Source organism: Leuciscus leuciscus (assembly GCF_965113295.1).
Source record: "Leuciscus leuciscus genome assembly, chromosome: 20".
In the NCBI taxonomy this organism is placed as follows: domain Eukaryota; kingdom Metazoa; phylum Chordata; class Actinopteri; order Cypriniformes; family Leuciscidae; genus Leuciscus; species Leuciscus leuciscus.
Window position 1 is genome coordinate 36,680,560 of NC_138744.1, and position 19,669 is coordinate 36,700,228.

At 40.9% G+C, this 19,669-nt stretch overlaps 2 protein-coding genes across 4 annotated transcripts in view; one reads left to right on the plus strand and one right to left on the minus strand.

Annotated features, from left to right (window-relative positions):
- The window catches only part of LOC309484366 (uncharacterized protein), a gene marked incomplete at its 5' end in the record, with an annotated part of 167,226 nt that overhangs the window by 54,748 nt on the left and 92,809 nt on the right, over nucleotides 1-19,669 (minus strand). The gene's annotated exons all lie outside the window — the stretch shown is intronic.
- The window catches only part of znf385d (zinc finger protein 385D), an 84,797-nt gene continuing 82,215 nt past the window's right edge, over nucleotides 17,088-19,669 (plus strand). For 2 of the 3 annotated variants that reach the window (XM_082150109.1, XM_082150110.1), the window contains exon 1: nucleotides 17,088-17,377. In XM_082150109.1, coding sequence (XP_082006235.1) covers nucleotides 17,353-17,377 — 25 coding nt within the window. In that variant the 5' untranslated portion in view covers nucleotides 17,088-17,352. The remainder of the gene's footprint in view (nucleotides 17,378-19,669) is intronic. The other variant, XM_082150111.1, reaches the window with a different exon arrangement.

Genomic DNA, 19,669 nt, shown 5'->3' on the forward strand with positions numbered 1-19,669 from the left:
TTTAAAAATGTTTTATTCTTTGGCGGAAACAATCTTCCATAAAATGCAGATATTGGATATGGGTCACTTTTAAAAGAAGATTGGGCATCAAGACCTCAGTGTAAATGCGGCCTCAGATCAGTGACAGAATGCAGACGTTAAAGACTCGTTAAAGGAACCAAATGGCGTCGAAATCGTTTTTTCCTTAGCAAGAGACACTTTACTTTTGCAAACTTCTACAGAAGAGTTTCATCTTTATGAAAGTCGTCCTTCTGTAGCCGTGACAGTAGATGTGGAAGGAGAAGATCATCAATCTTGTGTTCAGTGGCTTCCTGCCGATTTATTGGGCTTTCGGTGTCAAAGGTTGACGATGTGCACATTCTTTCCTGGCATTAACGGCTGTATGACAGACAGCTGTTACAAAACTGTAAATAACCTTGAGCTTTTGAGCGCTCGAGAGTTCAGCTAAATTTACGGACGCGAGGATATTCTGTGGAAGATCTTTGACGTTGGAACGGCATCAAGAATTTTAGAGACGGTCCCTGAAAAACATCATAAAGCCTCGTGATGTAAAAGAAGTTGATAGTGGTACAAAAGGTTAAGTGAGAACTAGGGCTGAGCAGTGTGACATTAAGCAACATTGTGAACAGTGAAATACGTGTTAACTCACCGTTCCAAAGTTGGGGATTAGGAAGATTTATGTTTTAAGGTTAAGATTTATGTTTTTAAAAGATTCTTCTGCTCACCTTAAGGCTGCATTTTTGTAGATCAAAATTGCAGTAATGTTGTGAATTATTGGAAAAATGTCAAATTGCTGTTTTCTATGTGAATATCTATTCACATAGTGATCCTGTGATCAAAGCTGAATTTTCAGCATCATTACTCCAGTCTCATGATTCTTCAGAAATCATGCTGATTTGCTGCTTAATAATCTTTTCTTATTATTATTATCATAACCATCATAATATTTATTATGTTGAAAATCATTTTTCTGCTCAATATTTTGTGAAAACTGTGATACAGGCTCTTTTTCAGGATTCTTTGATGAATAGAAAGCTCAAAAGAACAGCATTTATTTGAAATTGAAATCTTTTGTGACATTATAATTGTCTTTACTGTCATGCTTGCTCAATTTAATGCATCTTTGCTGAATAAAAGTAATAATTTCTTCTCATGAGAAAACAAAAAACAAAAACATAGTGATCCCAAACTTAAACATGGCTTTGATTTTTTTAAACTATATATTTTTTAATCATGTTTAGTTACATTGAATGTTTTGAATGCAACTTGAAATCTTTTAAACAAATAAATGTATTAGTCGTCAATTTAAGGTATTAATATAATGCAATTAACAACAACAATAATACAAAAAAATATTATTATGCATCACTTCCGGTCCTTGAATTTGATTGACTGAGCTTTATTCCAAGAGTGTTCATATAACCATCCATCCATGCATACTGACTTTAGTCAGTAGATGAAAATATCAAGATGTATTTGAGCTGGCCCAGCTCTAGGCATAAACACAGTTCAGCCTGTGATGATGATGTTAATGGAGTGAAATGCTGAGCGAGTACATAAATCCATTAGAAAGCTCAATATCAGGCCCACGCGGCTCAGCCAGGCCCGTCGATGATCACCTACTAAACAGCGTGTCTGAAATGAACCTGCCCATAAATTGAAGTTTGAAGAGGTTTGCGTCTTAAGACTAATCAGAAGTGCACAGGAATCACTTGGCCGTGTGCTGAGCACATGGTCTCTCTACAATAGTGTGTATTCGCCCCGTCTAAAGCACACCCTCGTCCGTGTGTATCCACAGGATTCAATTAATCCCATCTTCCCACTCTCTCTCTTTCTCTTTCTATCTCTCTCGTTCCCAGGAAATGTGATTACAGACAATGTTTTGCTCCCTGTAGGAGTTTCGCACGGCCGTGTTATTTCCTCTGGCACAGACATTATCAGCGAGACAAACTCGCCAAACATTGTCCCGTCTCTCCAGTCGATATCTGCATCCCAAAGCCACCTTTGTCATTTTAATTTTTCGTCTGCTGACTCTGCTGTCTGCGGTGTGTTTTCACAGAGGCCCGGCTCGTTTTAAACTCGCATATATCAAATCCATATTGACCCGGCGTGCTGAAGGCTTAAGAAGCTCTGGCAGAAATCGATGGCCTCCACCGCCGAAATCGGCTTCATCTGTACTTTCCGATCCGTCACCGAGCTGATTCATGTTTACAAAAACTCACTCGCCGCCAAACCCCCCAATTAACGGCCGATTGGCTAAACTGAAGGGAGTGAGACAGCTGTGGGTTATAAATATGGAAAGAGAGAAACAAGAGCCTGATGGCGTTTGAGATTATTGGATTTATTACATTAGTTTCCAATTCGTTCTGCGTTACTGTACGCTCCGCACTGATGATTAAAACAGCGAGATGCTGGATATTGATCTCTGTCAGCACTTATTGTTTTCGTTTGCTTAACTTTACAGCCATTTATTCTGTTGCCGTCAAACTAGTCAGTTAGAACAATATAGAAATTGGCATTATTGTACATAGACTTTGTTCAAAAACCAAGTGAACTACCTATACTGTACCTGCACTCTTAGAAATTCAATTCTTAGAAAGTTCAATAGGGTTTTATAGAGAACACTAGGGTTCTTGACTCAGTTTTAAAGAACACTTTATGCCAAAAAAAGGAGAAATGTCTTACGTGACACTTGAAATACTATAATGTTTAATGGGTTATTTAAAGTTCCTCTTTAGTCAATAATTTTATCCCTTAAAACTCATCTTTGATCACCAAAATGACAGTTTTTTCCTTAAAATAGCTTGAATGTAACTCGACACCCTTGCCTCATTTAGGCCCAATCCCAATTCTATTTTATACCCCTTCGCCTACCCCTAACCCTTCGCCTACCCCTAACCCTTCGCCTACCCCTAACCCTTCGCCTAACCCTAACCCTTCGCCTAACCCTTACCCTTCGCCTAACCCTTACCCTTCGCCTACCCCTTACCCTTCGCCTAACCCTAACCCTTCGCCTAACCCTTACCCTTCGCCTACCCCTTACCCTTCGCCTACCCCTTACCCTTCGCCTAACCCTAACCCTTCGCCTAACCCTTACCCTTCGCCTACCCCTTACCCTTGCCCCTTGAAACAGAGTGGCAAGGCGTAGGGGTGAAAATATTCCCCTAAGAAATGGGACACCACAACTACACCGTTACATGTCATTATACGTCGTCGCTAGCGCCTACGTCACAGGAGATGCGCCAATGTTTATCACAAACTTCCCAGATGCCGTCGTCAGCTGTAGTCATCTCAATTGCGTGGGTTACAGCTATTTTTTTGCATTTTTCGTCTGAAGTTCGCCGAAAACAACGGAGATGACGATATCTTCGACGCCTAAGTATTTTTGGACTTCAGGAAACGTTGCTCGTTGTCAGCGTGGAAACGAATGAGCCTCCGGGTTTCCTCAGGTGTCCCTGTTTGATAAAGAACATACAAGACTGGTTGATCATGTTGCAAAAAGCACGAAACTGTGTAAGCACTGTTCGTTTTTATCGTGTTCACATATAACCACAAGAAAACAATGCGTTCATAGCAGACGTACGGTAAAAGATAAGCCAATTCTCTGCCGCAATTACATTCACCAGTTATCAGACATGAAATTATGTTACGGGACTATCGTTAACGAACTTCAGCGATTTTAAATTTTTTTTGCAAACGTTTCTTTGAAGAACATGACCGTAAATATGAACACAAGATTGAATGTGACATAAAGAAAATGATTATTGGCAGCCATGTTGCCTCTGTAGCCGGTGTATGCAGGTACATTTCTCATACCCCTTCGTTTGAAGTGTGGTCCCAAAAAATCTTAATTTCAAGGGCTATCTGGCCCTTCCCCCTACCCCTACCCCTCCAACCAAAAGAGAATCGAGATAATCCTACCCCTTCACGGGAACGTGCAACACAGAGGTGTAGGGGAAAGTGAAGGGGTAAGGGGTAGAATTGGGATTGGGCCTTAGTATTCGCAGGTCTATGAATATGCAAATGAGCCCCGCCTCCACTCACTCACTCAGCTCAGAGATCCACTTGTTGACGATCACACGTTGATCTGATTGGTTACAAGGTAGTTTGTGACATCAGAAACACCAGCGATTTCAAAGCATGTTTTTGAGACTGTCTTTGGTTCACTGCAGTTTTAAGGAGAAAATACTCAGCAATGGTGTCGACTTATGAATTTACACATGGTTTGTCTTAAAGCACATTAAAAACACCACATAGACATATAAACATCAAAAACTTGATTTTCACCACAGGGGAAATTTTTTTCTAGTGATAAAGTGTTTATGAGCTATTTAATTCATAGAATTCAATAAAAATTAAAATAAATAATTGAAACTAAATCCATTAAGTGACCCCATTATGGGAATCCTTTAAGGTCATGTGTGGAACCTTTTTCTTCTAAGAGTGAAGACAGCATCATAAGACTGATGCTAAGGCCTTTCCAAATCATGATTATAAGATGCCTTCTTTTTGCCAAATTAAATGGCATTTAAAAAAAATCCATTCAAGAAATGTTGAATTGTATTCATTCTGATAAGAATAGTTTTATTCCGTCAGTGAGTCATTAAAAAGCATGGTTATTATTTTTTTATTTTTTTTATTTACATTCATTCATTCACTTCCCAAAATGATTGATGATAAATGAAAAAAAAAGTTTACATAGTATTTGTGTGTGCTGTGTATTATGCTTATGCCTCCTAGAAATGTTTTTGTAGTCCTGTTCAAATGTCTTGTTTTTCCCATGAGCTTTTGACTGAATCCTGAATCCTGCCTTCTTTACATTCATATTTCCTTTTTTCATCTCTATATTCTAATCTAGCCTACACACTTTGTATTGAAGCACCTCTCGTGTTTCTGCCACATTAGGATGAATCGCTTTGTTGTATTCCTCAATTCTAAGATGGTTTCGATAAAAGTGTCTGCTTAAAGAATAAATGTAAATGCTTTTTTAGAATATCGCAAACTGATGAAATTTTGAGTTGAGTCTCCCAAGTATTAGTTATATGATGCATAGAGTAGCAGCCTATAAATAGTGCTCCAGATTAGGCTAGGATGGGATCTAAAGGCGTTTTCTGTAGTTACTGCACTCATTTTGGGGGTAAAGAAAGCAGGATTTAGATGAATTGATTGCGGTGGCCTACATGTAACAGTAAAAGCACTGGGCTGGCAACTAAAAGGTTGTGCATTTGAATTAAAGGCACACTATGCAGTTTCCGTTTTTGTCAAACAGCGCCCCCTAGAGTTACTGTGGAGTACTTGAATTTAACGTTACTGTCGTAAATACCACTCGCCGTCTCTGCACTCGTCTGACCGCGCTTTCTTCGTTTTCGGTGCTTAAATTTACACAGAGAATACACGGTATAAAAGTAAATAAAACTTGCGTGCATATTAATTAATGTAATGCGGAACTACTGTTAGATACGTGGGTTCTTTGGGGACACCTAATGTAAAGATGAGTTTAATATGATGTAAAGATTGCAATGCTGGAATAGAGAGAGAGAGAGAGGCGCGGGTGCGATCGAAAATTCGCAAAGTGTTTACTTATATTTGTGTGTGTGTGAGGCGCGGGCGCGATCAAACACTGGAAACTTAAAAACATACTCCGTCATTTTGTTTATACAGGACATCATTCAAACTGCAAAGTGTTTAAGTTACTGTTAATTAAAATTTTAAGGAAAACAAATATATTAATCTGAAATGTTGCAAATTAATTTTCAATTCATTGAGGTACAATTACCAAACATATCTCAAGGTCTTTTTGTCTTTTTATTAATTTAAATAATAAACTAATTATATAAAACTATTGTCAGTGCACAACAAATAAACTGGATCTATGCCTTTACTTTATTAATATAACTTAATAACCCATAATGCACAAGCCTTCTGCATTTTTATTTTGCTTTTCCCTCCATTGTACCGAACTCGTACCGAACCGTGATGTCTGAACCGAGGTATGAACCGAACCGTGACTTCTGTGTACCGTTCCACCCCTAGTCCAGACCAAAGCAAAAAATTATACATTTAGCAAGAATGCATTATATTGTTAAAATTCAACAAATAATCTGAAATATCAGCATATTAGAATGATTTCTAATGCATCATGTGATCATGTGTCCGTTGCAGTCCATCTTGTCGCTTTTAACACAACACATTCAGTGTGAACGACCTCCTTACTTTTTTACTTTACTTCCAGGATATTTGCCAAAACGAAGTGGTTGTGTAAAAGTTCAGATCCTCCAGTGATAATTTCCCAGCACTTCTTCTTAAATATCTTTACATTAGTCTGTGCTATTGCCGCGGGCGCTTATTTCTTCCTGTTTGACATCTGGTGTAGTCCGTGAGTTGAACATGCTGGAGTGGAGATGATGTCAGGCCCACATAAGAGTTTAATTATCAGCTGTTCGGCTGGGAAACGGCTCTGTAGAGTTTGGCTACATTTATCTTTTTCCTCTCATCCGAGACTTCTCCATGAAAGGAAATGGTGTGTTCTAGCGTAATGCTTGACGGGCCAGTTATAATTCGAATTAAAACAAACTCAGTCACTTATTACTGATGTTCAGTATGTTTTTTTCTACCATTTCACTGTATCAAATATATCATTTATCACTGCTTATAATAAATAATTTAGTTCAGAAATGGAAAAACAGTAAAAAAAATACAAATTTTCTGAAGAATGTATGGAAGTCGATGCTAAAGAGATTTGGTTTTTGCCTTGCTTAGGTATTCTGAGTGGTTTTTAGTGCATTAATAATGTGGTTGCTAGGGTGTTCCAGATAGTTGCTTAGGTTATTAATATTCTGGGGGTGTATTGCAGAAAGATCCTAACTTTAGAATCCTATCTTATCTGTTTGGGAACCATGGCAGTTTCAGTTAGAATCTCATTTAGAACAAAAAGCTATTACAGAATAACATTTCCTAAGAAAAAACTTTTAAAAAAAACTGTCATAAATACAAAGTTCTGTGATAAAACTCTAGAAGACGAAGGCTGATTGGTCCTTTACTTAATCTACTTGTAATCTACTTGCAACTCTAGGTGTCAGTGCCCAAGGGCACCAAAGAGTCTTAATCCACCGCTGGGTACAGAAGAGAGACAGAAGAGATCCTGTATCTCGAAGAGATGTGTTCTTTGAGATGCAGGATCACTAAATTAAAAATAACATTACCTTCCAAAGGATCATAATGCTAGGAAAGTGTTTATTTATTTTCAACTATGTGAATGTCTGTTTGTTCGGTGCATTTCACTGTGGATTCTTAGGTAAATCAGTCGCAATTTCGGCGCAGGCTTCGCAAACAGACCTTTACTGCAAGATATGAACCCGACAGTAATGCCACAACATGCAAGCAACTGTGTTAATTCTAATGCCCATCATCATGATCAGTGATTTCTGATAATGTAATGATTCGTGTACAGTGAGACTCATCACTGCAACCTTTCATGCGACGGGAGTAGATCTAAATATAATTCTATAATCAACACTTTTCGCGATTAGTTCATTTTGACAGTTGTAGTAGTAAAAACGTAGTAAAAGTGTTCGAGAGAGTTCCACTTGTAATATTTGTTTTTTCATATGCAGAGATGTTAGCCAATCACAGCAGTGGGCGTTTACACTGACGTCTCACAGCAGACACGCCCCTTCCAACAGAGCGTTACAATCAGGGTAGGAAATGGCCTTTTATTTCTAAATTATGATAATTTTTATGTAAAAATCATAGTAACAATATAAGTGCTCCTCAGGAAACATTATACAATATTTAAAAGACCCCTTTAAAGCTTTGGTTTTGTAGAGTGCATCTTGTGATTTCCATAGTAAATGAATGTAGGATGAGTTTCATGCCAAATTGTGATACTTTTGATTGTTGTTCAGAGTCACAGTTTGAAAACACATCTCGTGTTTTTCTCTTAATGTTTTGGATCCAGCACATTTGGTTAAATGTCAGTGATCTGCAGTTGTGAAATGTTGAGACACTTTTAGTATTTAGCACTCTGATAAGATCTTCCGTGCGACTGCTGTTGAAAGTTCAAACGCTTCCATGAGCCCCAATGATATGAAGCGCTTCTCTGAGCCCTAATAAATAACGTCCTTGTTTTCTCACAGCTCTACCTATTTGCACGCAGCAAAATCTTATTAAAAGTGAGCGGCATGAGAGAGTAAGGAGGAGGACGGCGTTCGCCGGAGCGTGTTTAATCTCTGCTCTGAGAGCTGTATGAGTGAAGTGAGGAGGTGATGCAGAGAGAAACGTGATCCGTATCACTGTACAGTTACCTCACTGAACATGTGCTTTTAATAAAATCACTTTATGGGAATACTTGGACATGTGAATACAAGGGTCAACACAAGAATACGTCGTTATCACAAGATTATCAATGCATACTGAGGAAATATGCCATAAGAGGCTCTGTTAAGAGACATTTGAAGCATTAAACTTGGTTATTTACTTAAGAAATATCTCAGAATATCTATCTATAGTATCTATCTATCTATCTATCTATCTATCTATCTATCCTCTATCTATCTATCTATCTATCTATCTATCTATCTATCTATCTATCTATCTATCTATCTATCTATCTATCTATCTATCTATCTATCTATCTATCTATCTATCTATCTATCTATCTATCTATCTATAGGGGTGGTGGTGGCGCAATGGATAAGACACATGCCTTTGGTGTGAGAGACCCGGGTTCGAATCCACTGTGAGACACCAATGTGTCCCTGAGCAAGACACTTAACCCCTAGTTGCTCCAGAGGCGTGCGACCTCTGAAATATATAGCAATTGTAAGTCGCTTTGGATAAAAGCGTCAGCTAAATGAATAAATGTAAATGTATCTATCTATATCTATCTATCTATCCATCTATCATCTATCTATCTATATATCTATCTATCTATCTATCTATCGTTCATCCAACACTTTCAAACAAGCCTTTGTTACGTTGACATGCAAAGATTCTCTTTTCAAATTTTGCTTTTCTAGTTTCTAGCCTAAATTAGTCGCATGAATTTTAATTTGTTTTAATTTTACTTGCATTCAAATTCTAATTGCAATTCTGCAACCTGTTTGCAAAATCAGGAATTGAAATGAAGTTCTCGGGCCACAAATTTTGTGATTCAGGGAGTCAGGAATATATTTTAGCCTTTAGTTTACTTCTTATGCATGATATTTTTTATTTCTAAGGCATATGTTGTGATTATTTTATGGCTATTTTAACTCCTTTTCTATGTAAAGCACTTTGAATTACCATTGTGTATGAAATTTGCTATATAAATAGACTTGCTTTGCTTTCTGATCCTCGTCCTGCAGTGGTGAAGAGGGTTTGATGGGAGCTGCTCTCGTCACATATTCATTCCTTTAAATGTGAACGACACATTGACCTCTGCTTCTGTAGGCGTCTGTCGAGCCTCACGCCAGCCATTATAGCCCAGAGTCACTACCAGCAACAGTCATTAAATGTCTTATGCACTTATGTCAGAATATATAGTCATATAGACTGACGTCCTGACGGGGTGACTGGATTATTCCTGCAGAATGACTTCACCCGAGGCCTTTTCTGCTGATGGAGTCATTTTTTAATTTGTATATGAAAATGTTTTTTTTTTTATTGTGTGTGTTTGTTTACACCTTGCAGGGAAAGTAACTAAGGGTTAGTGATGTTATAAGGATAGATATATGACAGATTGTTTTACTCCAGTGTTGTGTTTTTTTCATTGCTCATCATGAGACTTCTTAGGTAAAATTCACTTACTGATATTTTTCTCTTACATTTCCGTAGAAGAAATAGAAATAGACTCAATTGAGTCAAAAGCTGTCATACAGTAAGACTTTACAGAGATAAAATTAAGTTAAATAGCAGTTCAGATAATATATTTTAGAGTTCCCAAATAAATAACACCATTTAAAAAAAATAATAAAAAAAACATAAAAAAATGCAAAATATTTTTTTTACTTTTAATATATTTTTTATTTTAAATATTAAACATTGTATTGTGCAGATTTCAGTAATCAGTTTGTTTGTTTGTTTATTTTTATTGTTTATTTATTAAAATTAGTAAATGCTATATATACTGTGATATTTGTATATACTGTGTTAATTATTTGTTTAAAAAATAAATTATTTAAAAAATTGTAAATACCATTAATAATGAGCAGGATTTAGTAATCAGTTTTTATGTACTTATTTGTTTATTTATTTATTCATTTATTAAATTATTTTTGTTTATTAAAAATAGTAAATGCTTTATATACTGTGCAGGATTCAGTAAGCATTTTTTTTATTTATTTTTTTTTATATATAATTATTTTTTTATACTAAATGCCGAATATACTGAGCATGATTCATTAAGCAGTTTATTTATTTATTTTTATATTTTATTAAACAATAGTAATGCTTTATGTATATACTGTACAGGATTCATTAAGTATTTTATTTATTTATTTTAAAAAAATAGTAATGCTTTATATACTGCAGGATTCAGTGAGCATTAAGCTATAATACCATGAGCATTGCCTGTTGAATGGTGCATTGTGGGAAAGAGCACAGCACTCTCTCTTCTGCTTCCCAGATCATCTCTCCTCTTTCGCAGATGCTGGTCAGAGCTTCGGAAACACACGTAACCTCCCACAAACTGCCAGTTGATCAGATAGCAGCGTAACTAATGAAAAGCGTCACGAAAGTGACAGCGAGATTAATGAAGTTTCCCATGCTGCACTTTGCATGTGGTTCACCATGGGCTCCTCTGGGCACAGCTGCTGTTAAATGCTATTCATGGTGACAAATAATGCACTATCTCAGCAGTGACACCTCCAAGTCAAGGTTAAAAAACACATTTGCCAGCCTGGACGAGTGGAGGCTCTGTGACTATAGATACGGAATAAATGTATTTACTCGCAGCGGGATGGAGGCGGGACGAGAGCGATTGGGAATTCGGGATTAATTGAAAACATCTGTGCAATGATGCAAAATATCTGCCGTCTCTTATAGCACAGGCGAGCGTATTGTACAACCCGTAGAGGAAATGAGTTTTGTTGCTGTCAGTGTTTTTGTTTTTCCTCTCTCTTGAACTCTATGAGTGGATGAGAGTGCGTTAGGATCTGTTTTTCTCTGCATGCATGTTTGTTTTGCTGTTTGCAAGCAAAGCCTCTGATTTGTAGGCAGTAAGTGTGGGAGGCTTTCGAACGGTCAATTCCTCCTGACCTTCAGATAGAATTACAGTGAACCAATCAAGGAAAGATCTGAGAGAGAGCCAAGAGGGGAATCAAGGTCAAGTGTACGTGTGTTTTTGTGTCCGGGATGACATATTCTCCCATGGTCTCACAAAAGGCCTATTCGGACGGGATTAACTTTACAAGGGTAGATGGAGTAATGTAATTTTACCACAGGACGTCTGTAATAGTAATAGCCAGTTCGCCCGGGATAAGAAATCTCAGTAAAACTAGCAGAAGTGGGAGAGTAACCCGATTTGCTCGTCATGTGTGTATTACGCTGCTTCCTGATATCACGTGCGCAAACAACCTATATTTATACATATAAAACAGTTATGTCCGGTCGATGTATTAATTAACTTCAGATTGGATTGTGTTGGTATAGGCACTTACCTAACAATAAAAGATGTTTCGTGCCTCTAACAAGTGCTTTCAATCTTCTTTCTGATCTGAATGGTGTGTGTGAAACACTTGAGTTTTGCCACAGACTCGTCCCAGCGACTAGAACGCAACTGATGCTTTTTCAAGCGTCTCCATACATGAAAAAACGCAGAAAACTACTTTTAAACAAGAAATTATGAAATATTTATGTACATATTTACAGCGGGTCTATTCGCACGGGATTAGTATTACCTGAGGTAATTTTTCCGGACCTTTTTACTGAAGGTAAAAGTTGCCGTAATCTGTACTGACATTGTCCGTAATGATCACTGAGATGCACATTCAGACGGGACTAAAATCACAGAGAAGCTCTGGTAATTATTACTTTACCCCACCTCTCCATGTTAAACTAGTCCCGTCCGAATAGGGCTAATGACACACTTACACATGCATGCCTGTTCATTTAAATGTACTACCATAGACATGATAGTTCGTATTTAAAGCTAATTATGATGACCTAAAACTTTTAGCATTTTTAGAATAAAAGAAAAAAAACATTAGTGGTGTTTAAGGACAGCATCACTATTACTAATTGCTAATACTTAAAAGTGAAGTATGTAGTTTCTGTGACACCAGTGGCACCTAACGGAATTAAAAAAATAAAGCATATCTTGCAAACGCCCCTTTCGCGCGTCACGCCTCCCCAACTCAAACATCACAATCACAGTTCTTACGGGTGCTTGTGAAGGCATGTATCAACAGGTAGAAGTAGGCTACTTTCAATAAAAGGTACTTTTAGCTGTGTTGCTATGTGTGATGAGTAAGCAATTGAGTTGGCTTACACTCTGTCTAGAGCGAGCGCAAGCGCGAGCATCTCACTTATAATAAACACATTTTTTGACATGACATGCCACAACACTTTGAGGCTGTTTACACTGGACACATCAATGTAAACATTATAAACTGGTACATTTGTCTTTCTGAACAGGTACATGATGTTGTATTGTAGTATTGCGTTTCATCTCAATGCCATTTGCTTTAATGTGTTTTTTCCCCAAACTCTCCGTCTGCTGCAGTAGCCACTCCCCAAACTCTCCTCCTGTTACAGTAGCCACTCCCCAAACTCTCCTCCTGTTACAGTAGCCACTCCCCAATCTCTCCATCTGCTACAGTAGTGACACCCCAAACTCTCCACCTGCTGCAGTAGCCACTCCCCAAACTCTCCTCCTGCTACAGTAGCCACGCCCCAAACTCTCCACCTGCTACAGTAGCCACTCCCCAATCTCTCCATCTGCTACAGTAGTGACACCCCAAACTCTCCACCTGCTGCAGAAGCCACTCCCCAAACTCTCCTCCTGTTACAGTAACCACTCCCCAATCTCTCCATCTGCTACAGTAGTGACACCCCAAACTCTCCACCTGCTACAGTAGCCACTCCCCAAACTCTCCGCCTGCTACAGTAGCCACTCCCCAAACTCTCCACCTGTTACAGTAGCCACTCCCCAATCTCTCCATCTGCTACAGTAGTGACACCCCAAACTCTCCACCTGCTAAAGTAGCCACTCCCCAAACTCTCCGCCTGCTACAGTAGCCACTCCCCAAACTCTCCACCTGTTACAGTAGCCACTCCCCAAACTCTCCGCCTGCTACAGTAGCCACTCCCCAAACTCTCCACCTGTTACAGTAGCCACTCCCCAATCTCTCCATCTGCTGCAGTAGCCACTCCCCAAACTCTCCACCTGTTACAGTAGCCACGCCCCAAACTCTCCGTCTGCTACATTAGCCACTCCCCAAACTCTCCAACTGCTACATTAGCCACTCCCAAACTCTCCATCTGCTACATTAGCCACGCCCCAAACTCTCCGCCTGCTGCAGTAGCCACGCCCCAAACTCTCCGCCTAATACATTAGCCACTCCCCAAACTCTCCAACTGTTACAGTAGCCACGCCCCAAACTCTCCACCTGCTGCAGTAGCCACACCCCAAACTCTCCGCCTGTTACAGTAGCCACACCCCAAGCTCTCACCTTCTACAGTAGCCACTCCCCAAACTCTCCGCCTGCTACCTTAGCCACGCCCCAAACTCTCCACCTGTTACAGTAGCCATGCCCCAAACTCTCACCTTCTACATTAGCCACGCCTCAAACTCTCACCTTCTACAGTAGCCTCTCCCCAAACTCTCCACCTGCTACATTAGCCACGCCCCAAACTCTCCACCTGTTACAGTAGCCATGCCCCAAACTCTCCACCTGCTACACTAGCCACGCCCCAAACTCTCCACCTACTACAGTAGCCACTCCCCAAACTCTCCACCTACTACAGTAGCCACGGCCCAAACTATCCACCTACTACAGTAGCCACGCCCCAAACTCTCCACCTGCTACAGTAGCCACGCCCCAAACTCTCCATCTGCTGCAGTAGCCACGCCCCAAACACTCCACTTGCTACAGTGGCCACTCCCTAGTAGCCATTGCTTTTCATCTCAAGGCCGTTCGCTTTAATGTGTTCATGACCTGTTTAATCTTTGAAGGTCTAAATGCTGTAAATTTTGTTTTATACTCCTGTAACTGAAGCTGAATTTTCCATGTAATGCATCAGTCATGGTTCCACAGCAGCTAAACGTTAGGCTTGTTCGACTTTATGCAGCTCTGCGCAGACCGATCGGCATCTGACTTAAAGCAGTGCATGCCGGTTAGAAATTTTGTCCGACTTGATACAGCGCCGACGCCACGTGACTGTGACGTATGCCATCAAAGTACCGTGAGAGCAATTCGAGAGTAGCCGGAGAACTACTCTCAAGAGCGGCTGCACTGGGCTGCACGTGGGCTGATGACGACACAGCTGTTCCATGATTGGCCGGATTCACTGCATGACAACGATCACGTGTGTTTCGTGTTTATTCGAACACCTTTAGTTCCTCTAAAGCTCTCAAATCAGTTTATTATAACAGTGAACACTCTTTTCATGTCGTTGTCATGTTATATTGCGTCATGTTTATCAAATTAAAACTGCTTAAAAAACGTAGACTCCACTTCATTGATAGTAGCTTATGTTGAACTTTATTCTTATTCAAACAGATGCTGTATGAAGCAGTACATAAAGTATAGAATGAAAATGTCTCTGAAACATCTGTGTATTATTTGGCAAATATTGCATTTATTTCACTGCAGCTGTGGTAAAGTATGCAAACACCACGTGAGCAGTCACTACGGGAACCAGAAAGTGTCCGGCTTCACGTCTCCGTTTGCAGCTCCTCCCCGCCTGCACGCGGCTACTCTCGCCGATCGGTTACATCCAGCCGCAGCCGATGTCGAACACACCTACTCTCTTGCTTCGCCTGCTACAGTAGCCACGCCCCCAAACTCTCCACCTGCTACAGTAGCCACGCCCCAAAACTCGCCACCTTCTACATTAGCCACGCCCTCAAACTCTCCACCTGCTACAGTAGCCACGTCCCAAACTCTCACCTGTTACAGTAGCCACGCCCCAAACTCTCACCTGTTACAGTAGCCACTCCCCAAACTCTCCGCCTGCTACATTAGCCACGCCCCAAACTCTCCACCTGCTACAGTAGCTCCGCCTGCTACAGTAGCCACGCCCCAAACTCTCCACCTGCTACAGTAGCCACGCCCCAAACTCTCCACCTGCTGCAGTAGCCACGCCCCAAACTCTCCACCTGCTGCAGTAGTCACGCCCCAAACTCTCCGCCTGCTACATTAGCCATTCCCCAAACTCTCCGCCTGCTACATTAGCCACTCCCCAAACTCTCCGTCTGCTGCAGTAGCCACGCCCCACACTCTCACCTGTTACCGTAGCCACGCCCCAAACTCTCACCTTCTACAGTAGCCTCTCCCCAAACTCTCCACCTGTTACAGTAGCCACGTCCCAAACTCTCACCTTCTACATTAGCCACGCCCCAAACTCTTACCTATTACAGTAGCCATGCCCCAAACTCTCATCTTCTACAGTAGCCTCTCCCCAAACTCTTTGCCTGCTACAATAGCCACGCCCCAAACTCTCCACCTGTTACAGTAGCCACGCCCCAAACTCTCACCTTCTACAGTAGCCACGCCCCCAAACTCTCCATCTGCTACATTAGCCACGCCCCAAACTCTCCACCTGTTACAGTAGCCACGCCCCAAACTCTCACCTTCTACAGTAGCCACACCCCAAACTCTCCACCTGTTACAGTAGCCACGCCCCAAACTCTCACCTTCTACAGTAGCCACGCCCCAAACTCTCCACCTGTTACAGTAGCCACGCCCCAAACTCTCACCTTCTACAGTAGCCACGCCCCAAACTCTCCACCTGCTACATTAGCCACTCCCCAAACTCTCCATCTGCTGCAGTAGCCACGCCCCAAACTCTCGACCTGCTGCAGTAGTCACGCCCCAAACTCTCCGCCTGCTGCAGTAGTCACGCCCCAAACTCTCGACCTGCTGCAGTAGTCACGCCCCAAACTCTCCATCTGCTGCAGTAGCCACGCCCCAAACTCTCGACCTGCTGCAGTAGTCACGCCCCAAACTCTCCATCTGCTGCAGTAGCCACGCCCCAAACTCTCGACCTGCTGCAGTAGTCACGCCCCAAACTCTCCATCTGCTGCAGTAGCCACGCCCCAAACTCTCGACCTGCTGCAGTAGCCACGCCCCAAACTCTCGACCTGCTGCAGTAGTCACGCCCCAAACTCTCTGCCTGCTGCAGTAGCCACGCCCCAAACTCTCCACCTGCTGCAGTAGCCACGCCCCAAACTCTCCGCCTGCTGCAGTAGCCACGCCCCAAACTCTCCGCCTGCTGCAGTAGCCACGCCCCAAACTCTCCACCTGCTGCAGTAGCCACGCCCCAAACTCTCCACCTGCTACAGTAGCCACGCCCCAAACTCTCCACCTGCTGTATCTTACATACATACAACTATAAAAGAAAATATGAACCAACTCCTAACTGTAAGTATTAAACATATTAGCAACATAACACTTGCCACACATTTGTTAACGTATTTGTTACTTTACTTTTAGTTTAGACTGTTGTTCCCCTTGCAGATGATAACCAGCAAAAAGAGGCTTGCATTGTAGTGACTGTGACATATTTAAAGGGCCAAAGATCACAGAGACATGAGAGAGTTAATTTTTTTTGCCAGTAAGCAACTGCTGCAACTACCCACAACACCATAGCAACAGCCCGGAGCACCCTAGCAACAATCTTGCAAAATACACTAGTAATAGAACACCCTAATAGCCATCTAGCAACACCACATCGAAAACCCTAAACCAGTTAAAGCACCCTGTCAAACACTCTTAGATAAATTAACACAGTATGCTAGAAATGAAAATCTTGTTTACTTTATGAATCGCATTTGAGGACGTCACCAGATAACTGAAGAGAGAGGGAGAGAGAGAGAGAGAGAGAGAGAGAGAGAGAGAGAGAGAGAGAGAGAGAGAGAGAGAGAGAGAGAGAGAGAGAGAGAAGTGCCTGAGGAACACTCAGACAGAACAAATGAGCAGCCTCGGCTTGACTCCCGCTAGAGACGCTGATATCGGCTCGTTCTCCAGGAGTCAGATTACATCTGGAGAGGATCTGCTCGCTCAGAGACACAGCTGAGGAGTTTCTCTGAAGATCTCAGTTCACAGAGATAGACAGACCCTCGTGGTCGCACTTCCCCACATGCACAGATGAAATCATGGATTCACTGTTGAGGACAGCGGTGCGCGGGGACGCCGCGGATCTGTGCGCGTGATGACCATGGAGAGCATGTTTATTGGTAAGTCTGGTTATTCTGCGGGTTTGTTTTATAGACTCCCCGTCTGGTCTCCCAGCGAGGGGTTTCTCACGGGGACATCAGAGGAGCGCAGCCTCACCACACACACCTGAATGTTGCAGTGGAGTTTAGCAAACAGCGTGAAATCACGCGTTTCTGCAAAACCTGCCGCTCTGTCTCAGCGTGTTGTCTGGATCTTCCAGCTGAAGGGATTATTCCTTTCCAAATGTGCGGAGGAACGGGATCAGATCTCACCGCAGGAGAGACAGCAGATCTGTTGCTCTGAGGTCAATCTGCTTTTAAGGGCTTGAAAATGTGTGTGTGTGTGTGTGTGTGTGTGTGTGTTATATTACATTTTTAGAAATGTAATTGGGATCGTTTAACAGTGTGGATGTAAACTTTCAAAGACATTAGTTTTACATTTAGCCTATATGAATGTAAAAGGCAAGGTGTCTATTTTTAAGATGCTTTTAGATGTTTTACCATTTTTATCACTTCTAAACTTTTTTGCTGTCCTCTAATGTGACTGATTTTTTTTTTTTTTAACAAAAATCTAACTCTTCATTTATATTTAAAAAATAATGCATGATAATTATAACAAGAAAAATGGGGTGAGCGGGGCACAAACTAACGCAGGGCTTGTTGTAACACAACTTTCCACACATGCCAGCATGACGAAACTTAGTGTAGTTGCCATATATTATCAACAATATATATAGAAAAAAATGCGCCAAAATGAAAAAAAATCTTTGGAAGATAGGCTATCACTGAGCATTTATTTAACCATAGCTAAAGTTAATTTCAAATCTGATATTATTTTAATCTTATATCTGTTATTTAACAGTTGAGACAGTTCTTTAATGCTGATCTAACCAGAAAAAGACACTAGCCGGGTTTAAAGCCCAGTTGCGCAGGTGGGGCATGTTGTCACACAGCGTTACAATGCTGTAACGCTGCATTGAATAGTTCTCATGTCTATTAGAACTATTCTATTCTATACTTTTATTAATTCTATTGAGAAACCATGAGGAAAGTGTGAATAAAGACTGAGAGTCAATGATCAGAAATGATTAATTATTATGTTTTGAACTGATGTATAGCTGTGAAAAAAAACTTTTAAATATGTCATTTTGGTGATCAAAGATGAGTTTTAAGGGATAAAATTGTTGACTACAGGGGGACTTTAAGAGTTTATGATTGGATCATTATTGCAGTGATTATTATGTTTCTAGCATGTTTGGCAGCAGTTCTTCTAGTGTGTAGCTTTTCATTTCTTAAACAACCATGTAGGAAGACATATCACAATGACAATGTCAAAATTCATCAGGCTCAGATTGTGAAAGAATGAAGAATAATTTTCACACATGAATCCAGAGCTTAAATCCATTGAAAGTGTTTGGGATGTGCTGGAGGAGACTTTACAGAGTGCTGGACTCTTGCATTGGCAATACAAGATCTTGACCAAAAATTGATGCACTTCTTGATGGAAAAAACATGTTGTGATGTTATTTCCATCAAATGTTGCAACTGTTGCCAAACATATAACATGCAAGAAACATAATAATCACTGCAATAATGATCCAAGCACAGACTCTGAAGCATTTGCATATTTAAATCCAGCCGGAAGGGCTGCCGCTTTTGCATAGTTTGTTCTTTCTGTTAAATAATAATCATTTGATCCTTAGCAAACTAGCAGCTCCAGTAGTTATGAGAAAATATTTATCTTGAGCTCTGACATGGGAAAACTAGCATGTATAAACCTTAATCAAACAAATTAAGAATCAATTAAAAAGAAATGTATACCTGTATGATATTACGCGGTACCCACAATGGACCAGTGGTTTTAAAAATGGATGGATGGATGATTCAGTTGTGAGCGCCATCTTCTGGCGAGAAGTGGTAATTCATTCGACACGACTCTCGCAGTGCATTATGGGTATTCTCTAGCTATTGAGCGTACATCAGTTATACACTCTTTATTGCGGTGCATTGTGGGATTGAATGAGTGCACTCGATAACGTCCACTATGGTTTCGGACACCACTACAAATGGCTGTCCCCTCAAATATACCCTATTTACGGGTATAGGGGGCATTTCGGACACAGCCCATGTCTTCAGTAGACGCAGGTGGCGTGCTGTGATGCGTGATAACACACACACACACACACACACTCCCTGAGTAAATCACTCCCGTTATAATCAACAAATCCGTCTGCACTGGACGTGCCTGATGCTCCTTTTGACCCAGATTATAGATGGTGTATGTGCACAGCAACTCTTCTTTATTTATTCATT